The sequence below is a fragment of the Denticeps clupeoides genome, chromosome 7, assembly GCF_900700375.1.
Source record: "Denticeps clupeoides chromosome 7, fDenClu1.1, whole genome shotgun sequence".
Lineage (NCBI taxonomy): Eukaryota > Metazoa > Chordata > Actinopteri > Clupeiformes > Denticipitidae > Denticeps > Denticeps clupeoides.
This window is the reverse complement of record NC_041713.1, coordinates 58,685-65,931: the sequence shown is the minus strand read 5'-3', so window position 1 is coordinate 65,931 and position 7,247 is coordinate 58,685. Positions and strand designations below refer to the sequence as shown.

Sequence of the window (7,247 nt, the reverse complement as noted above, 5' to 3'; positions counted from 1 at the left end):
AGACAGAGAGTAAAACGTCTCCTCAGGATCGACAGGAGAGGCTTGTGGTCTTTCATACCAGAGACCACCAGATTATTGTACCTGAAATACGAAACTGAGCACTTCTATTCTTCAAACGAAGAGAAGATCATAAGAAAGAGTATAAAACAGAATGTTAATATCTGCATCACTTTATGACAGTGTTGGTGACACCATTTTTATTACATACCATGTATAAAATTACATACATTAAAGCACATTGAGATCCAGATGTGATCCAGCAGTTTCATCATAAGAACTCTTTATTCTCTTGTATTATAAAACATGGCTATTTTTACATCTCGCCTGCTATGATTACATGGTACAAATGTACAGGAGAAGTATGGATTTCTACATAGCTGGACCGGCTGAGATTACAAGGGAACTCTGTGTTGAAATAGCCCGTCTTTAGAATCCACACTGTGGACTCCGCCAGTGTGGATGGATTCTGGTGCCCGCATTAAAGCATCTCCTGCATGTTGACCTGCATTGGTGACTTTCTTGCTCAAGGTGGCTGATGTCAGGGGGTCAACTGTTGTCTAGACCACATTTCAAGGTTCATTTCTCAGAAACGCTCTGAGTGGTTGAAGAACTGTCTTCTTCCAAGTGGCCTGCAGAGACAAGATTTCTTTTTTGGTAAACAGGAAGTCCTAACCACATAGAAACACATAAATGCAAAGGTGACATGTGAGAAGAATTTTGACTCAGAGAAAGATCTGTTGTTCCTCTCTGAAGGTGGGCAGTGGAGAGAAACCCAGTTAAAAACTGCCTACATAGAAACCTTGTTCCACTTCATAAAAACATCAGTGTCACCAGCACCATCACACTGTTTTCAGTCTGTATTTCCCAGAAGAACACTCATCTTGGTCCATGAAGAGGGTCCATGGACCAGACAGTGGAAGCCCTGGCAACTGTTGTTTAGATGTATTTTCTTCTCATCTGGATGCCAGAACCCAGCAGTCACACTCACACACAGCATACATGAAGAGCACAGCAGAAATATGATTCATCGTCCCAGAAATGTCACGGTTCCGTGCCGTGCAGCAGATCTGCAGCATCGTAGTCAGTCCCCGCCTCTCCTGAGGCTCCGTCTCATGTCTTCGTAGACGGTGTCGCCGCTCTGGGGCGGCAGTGGGAGCCTTCCCTCGTGAACGCGTCTCGCCTGGACATCGAGAAGGAGGACATTTTACAGCCTGATCTTCTGCTCACGGTGTGCAGTTCTGGCTGCATGGTGCATTATGGGTTGGCTGTGTTGGACATACCTTACACACAATGTAGATGACAAGTACGACTATACTCAGCGCACACGCCATGACGCTTGTGAGCAGAATCAGAAAGGAGCTGTCTGGAGGAGGAGGAGGAGGAGGAGGAGGAACAGAAGGAAGAGGAGGAGGAGCTTTGGAGGGGAGAGAGGAAAAGCACTTTAAAATTGAATTAAATTAAATTATAAGAGCAGGACGAGGCTTCATCCACAAACGGGAAACTGATCCAAAGTTTCTTACACAAATACTTATCCAGAAAGAAAAAAGGTAAAAGTTGTAAAACAATCTCACCTTTGACCATTAGGGCATAAACCTCACGATCATCCAAATGAAGGTTGCCGAGATCATCAACGTGACTGAAGTGACAGTAGTAGAGCGCCGTGTCCTCCACCGTCAGACTGACGATTGTAATGGAGGTCGTTTTCAGCTTCGTACTGACGTTCAGGCGGCCCTGGTGCTCGTGTCCAATGGTCTCTTTCCTGTTATCACGCCCATGATGTACATTCACTATGTCTTTATTTGTGTTTGAGATGGTGGTCTGACGAAGACGCAGATTAGTCCACGTCCCATTGGTGCAGCAGTCAAATGTAAAGTCCTCACCTTGGTTTCTTGTCTTAAAATTATACTTCTTGGCTACACAGGAAAAGAGAAGCAGTAGAGCAGCAATAAGCCCACCACAAACCCAGAGCTCCCTGTCGAAACAACACTTCATGCCAAGACAACGAAATATGAGAGTAAGAAGCCTTTTCAAAAATAGTTTCGTAACTCAAAAAAGAAAAATGTGGAGGTGGACCATAAAAACTCCAACATCTCTCCTGGGTTCACTGATGAACGTGTTCCAGGTCAAGTTCATTTTTCCTCATTAATGTACAAGAAGCGCTCCATATTGACAGAAAAACACCGAATTGTTGCAGATTTATTGGCTAAGAAAAACTGAAGTTTTCAGAAAGTTGCACAAAGTCTAACATCACTGAAGCCCTCCGCCAGTCGAGGCTTCACGGCAGAGTGGCCCGACCAAAACCTGTCCTCAGTGCAAGACACCTGCAAGAAAGCCTGCATGGAGTTCGCTAAGTACAGTCCCACCAGGTCAGCATGGTGGTGGCAGCATCATCCTGTGGGCTGTTTTGCAGCTGCAGGGGCAGGACGACTGGTTGCAATGGAGGGAAAGATGAATGTGGCCGAGTACAGGGATTTCCTGGATTAAAACCTTCTCAATGGAGCTCAGGACTTCAGACTGGGCCGAAGTTTACCTTCCAACAAGACCATGACCCTGAGCACACAGCTAAAATAGCGAAGGAGTGGCTTCACAACAACTCTGTGACTGTCCTTGAATGGCCCAGCCAGAACCCTGAATTAAACTCAATTGAACATCTCTGTTGAGACCTAACAATGGCCGTCCACCAACGTTTACCATCCAACCTGCCAGAACGGGCAGAGGATCCCCCATTTTTCCCAAAAAGAGCCATGGCTCCTCCGGGGGGTGCTGGGCACGTGCCCACACTCAGTGGCCGACTTGCAGGGCACTCTGGGCGGATCAGACACTCCTTAACACTTGATCACTTTTGTAATTACTTGCAATATTTGTAATGTTGAGTTCATTAGCAGCTGCACAAGCATTTCACTGCATATCATACCGTGTATGACTGTGTATGTGAAATAAAATTTGAATTTGTATTAGATCAAATGGGAGCTTCCACTAAATACTGAAGGTAAAAGTGACGTGATTGTCATCGTGAATCACTGCCGCACAGCACACGGTGACACGGTGAAATGTGTCCTCTGTATTTAACCATCGCCCTTGGTGAGCAGTGGGCACCATGACAGGCGCCCGGGGGGCAGTGTGTGGGGACGGTCCCTTCATCAAGGGGACCTCAGTGGTTACGGGGCCGCTTCCTTAACCACGAGGCCACCACTACCCCAATAATTAGTTAGAGTAGTTAGTTAGAAACATAGGACCGTGTGATATAAATTCTTTTTTGTTAATAAATCTGTAAAATGTCAACAATTCTGTGTATTTGTCAATGTGGGGGCTGTGTGTACATTAATGAGGAAAAAAATGAACTTAAATGATTTTAGCAAATGGCAGAAATATAACAAAAAGTGGAAAATGTAAGGGGGTCTGAACACTTTCCGTACCCACTGTATATTTGTGATCTGTAATACAGTGTCTTTAAGTCTTTGTTGTTATTTAAGTCTATTATTTCCTGTCTTAACCATATGACTCATACTGTGGTCACTGCATCTTAAATTTCAACGTTCTTTGAGAAGTGACAATGACAATAAAGATTTATTGTCGTTCGACTAGCCGAGACCACCACCACCTTTAAGAAGCAGCTGAAAACCCACTTGTTCAAAAAGTATTTCAGACAAATCTAACACTTACACACACACACACACACGTACACACACACTCACAAAATAAATGTAAAACATTTTTTCTTCGTCCAGCACTTAACTATTCCCAGCATGTTCTTTTTCTGACAAGTTAGTTTTGAAAACTCAAAATCTATAGAAATTGAACGAGAATTGCTGGTGTCGTCCTCCTGTAAGTCACTTTGGATAAAAGTGTCTGCAAAATAAAGTAAAGTAAAGTAATTTCTCTGTATAAAAGTATAATATCTCTGTATATTTTTTAGCAGCAGAAATGAAATACTTTGGGGATACTGAAACCTTTCTGGATCTTCTGCAGTACGAAGAGCACAAAAATTCCACAAATAAACAAGAAATTATGCAAAGTGCATTTCACATTTTAAAAAGGCTCTATTTTTGTTGATATGGTTTTAATAAGCAATAGAAAATGCATATTTTGGAATCACAGGGATGATAAAGTCATAAAGTCCAATGAAAGCTTCTATAAAACCTCAGCATTTCAATCAACTAAACCAATGCTGATATAAAATATGATGAGAGAGCACAGTGTGTTTCAATACTGTACAAATGAAAGGAAATGAAGGCTTCCTAAACAAACCTGGTTTTAAAAGTAAAGACTTTACCTTCAGAAGCCAGACAGCATGAAACCAGAGTAAGAAGTAAAGCCAGGTTCATCCTTCCTCCTCCACAGGCTGTAGAAATGAGCTCAGATGAGGCTGTGTAGGGGCAGATATATGAGCCAGTAGAAACTGAATTTACTGAAGGGCAGCTACCCACCAGTCATAATCCAGGTCCAAACCCAGTTCAGACCCTAATTCTGGTGTCAACGGACATGTTTGTTGAACACTTTTGAAACGACTGATTTACATTTCCAGCATTTACCAGACGCCCTTACAATCAGTGACAGGGACAGTCCCCCTTCTTGTCTTGCTAAGGGACGTGATGGTAGTAAGTGGGGGTTGGCTCTGGGACTTTGTGCTCTTCTGGTTCTGGTTCACAAACCATACATTTGGTGAGGATCTGTATTGAAAAGCTCCACCCAAGAGAGGATGTTCAGTCTCCAGCCCTGATAGGATGGGAGATTTAATTATTATAATTCATCAGTAAAATGTCCTTCAGTAAAAGTGATTAGTTGTCACATGCGACACACCACCTTGGTGGTTCGGGGTTTGAACCGGCAACCTTCTGATTACAGGTCCACTTCCTTACCCACTAGGACACCACTGGCCCTAATCTAATCTGCCCCTGGAATTAACCAATCAAAACGTCAAGAAATGACGCTGAGTCTGAATGGACCAGGAATCAACCCATCAAAATGAAGATACCTTGATGCGCGATCTTACCAAGTGACTTGGAAAGGATCCACCTCTACCTCACGTAGACTCTCCACTGGTGTCCCTCAAGGCTCAGTGCTAGGTCCTCTCCTTTTCTCCCTCTACACGAGATCACTTGGTGAGGTCATTTCCTCACATGGATTATCCTACCACTGCTATGCTGACGACACACAACTCCTCTTCTCCTTTCCTCCCTCTGATCTACATGCTGCTTCCAAAATCTCTGCATGTCTAACCGACATCTCGTCTTGGATGGCAGCCCATCACCTCAAACTGAATCCCACCAAAACTGAACTAATATTAATTCCAGCAGATTCTTCAGCACATCAGGATCTTGCTATTTACCTGGACAACTCGCAGCTCTCTCCTTCTGCAACAGCCCACAACCTTGGAATAGACAACCAACTCTTCTTCTCGACTCACATCAGCAACCTTTCCCGCTCATGTAGATTCCTTCTCTACAATATCAGACGAATCCGCCCTTATCTGTCAACACAGGCCACCCAGATCCTGGTTCAGTCCTTAGTAACCTCACAACTGGACTACTGTAACTCCCTTCTAGCTGGTCTACCACTATGTACCATCCGACCTCTACAACTACTACAAAATTATCTTCAACCTTCCCAAGTTCTCCACACCGCCCCTCTGGTACGTTCCCTCCACCGGCTCCCAGTAGCTGCACGCATCAGGTTCTAAATACTGATGCTGGCCTACAAAGCCAAACATGGAGTAGCACCATCCTACCTCACAGCCCTTATTACACCTCGCACTGCACCTGGTATACTCCGAGCCCCCAGTACTGCTCGCCTGGTCCCTCCATCTCTGAAGGTAAAAGGAAGACGCTCATCTAGACTCTTCTCCGTCTTGGCCCCTCGGTGGTGGAATGAACTTCCAGCTCAGTCACTGAGCACCTTCACACGGCAGCTCAAGACCTTCCTCTTTAGAGAAGATTTAGATGAACTTGTAACCTTCTTCTCGTCTGACTTCTGTATAGAAACTAGAACAGAGTGAATAAAAAGATTGTATTCATAGTTGGGGGTCCTAGTGAACCAGAACTGACCACTTCATCCATGGTGACATGGACGCACGTAGTAAGTCGCTCTGGATGCGGCCATCTGCCAAATGCTGTAAATGTAAATGTAAGATACCATAGATACACAATGGTTGCCACCAATATGATGTGTAAGATGGGGACCACGGAAGGTCTGACGTTCCCCACAGGGTCCAGAAGTATGAAACACTGCCCTCTAGTTCCCTTTTACATGTTTACTTTGAGCTGCTTCATGCCAACTCGCTCGCAGCTAAAAGAAAAGCAGTTTTCAGTCACATGGTCACTGTTTACAACAATGCTCTCCAGGTTCCTGATTCTCTGACTGGTTCTTCTTGTTTGGTTGGTTTATGAATATGTGAATGCACCAAAGCTAAAACACATTTTATAGTCATAACAGTAAGGTGTTCCGTCTTGCCCTTACCTTTCATCTCGTCATTTAACCTGCCTTCTATGGAGGTTACATTTACATTTACGCCCTTATCCAGAGCGACTTACAACGTGCTTTCAACTTACCATGGATGAAGGATATAAGGGCTGTCGTTAAACATGATAAATTACTCTACAACTCCAGCCACAGTACCACAAGCACACTGCTCAAAAAATAGAGCAAACACGTCCCCAATAAAGGCGTGGTCCTGCAGGTGGTGACCACAGGCCACTTCTCAGTTCCTGTGCTTTTGGGCTGATGTTCAGGTCTCTTCTGTCACTCCAGTGGTAGAATGAGATGAGTTTACGGCCCACACAAATGGCCCAGGTCGTGCAGATCATCCAGGATGGCACATCAATACGAGCTCTGGCAAGAAGGTTTGCTGTGTCTGTCATTCACAGGTGGAGCCCAACACCGTGCAGCACGCTTGGAATTTTACCAGAGAACACCAGGACTGGCAAATTCGCCACTGGCACCTTGTGCTCTTCACAGATGAAAGCCGGTTCAGAGTAAGAGTCAGACACAAAGGTGGGAAGTGGGGTTTTGAACCTGGGACTTTCATAGGCAGCTGTGTTATCTGCTATGGACAGAGTTACCCGCTACAATCAAAAAATATGATCAATAGAACTTTCATCCTCTCTTTCCAGTTCATACCTGATTTCACTGGGGGTTCGGTCTCAGTCAATCTTGTGAGAGGAGAGATGCTACATCAATCTATTTACTTTATTTCATTTTCTGTTCATGACCATTTGACAATGGTTCTGCATGACCAGCAGTTCTACCAG

At 44.4% G+C, this 7,247-nt stretch overlaps 1 protein-coding gene across 1 annotated transcript; it reads right to left on the bottom strand.

The window, feature by feature from the left end:
• Window positions 1-154: 154 nt before the first annotated feature.
• On the bottom strand, window positions 155-5,103 carry LOC114794377 (uncharacterized). Its single transcript, XM_028986883.1, has 5 exons — window positions 4,428-5,103; window positions 4,274-4,342; window positions 1,572-1,913; window positions 1,281-1,414; window positions 155-1,180 (listed from the first exon to the last, which is right to left on the bottom strand). Exons 1-5 carry the CDS (start codon window positions 4,432-4,434, stop codon window positions 1,082-1,084), a joined length of 651 nt encoding a protein of 216 aa, XP_028842716.1. The 5' UTR covers window positions 4,435-5,103; the 3' UTR covers window positions 155-1,081.
• Between the last annotated feature and the right edge of the window lie 2,144 nt (window positions 5,104-7,247).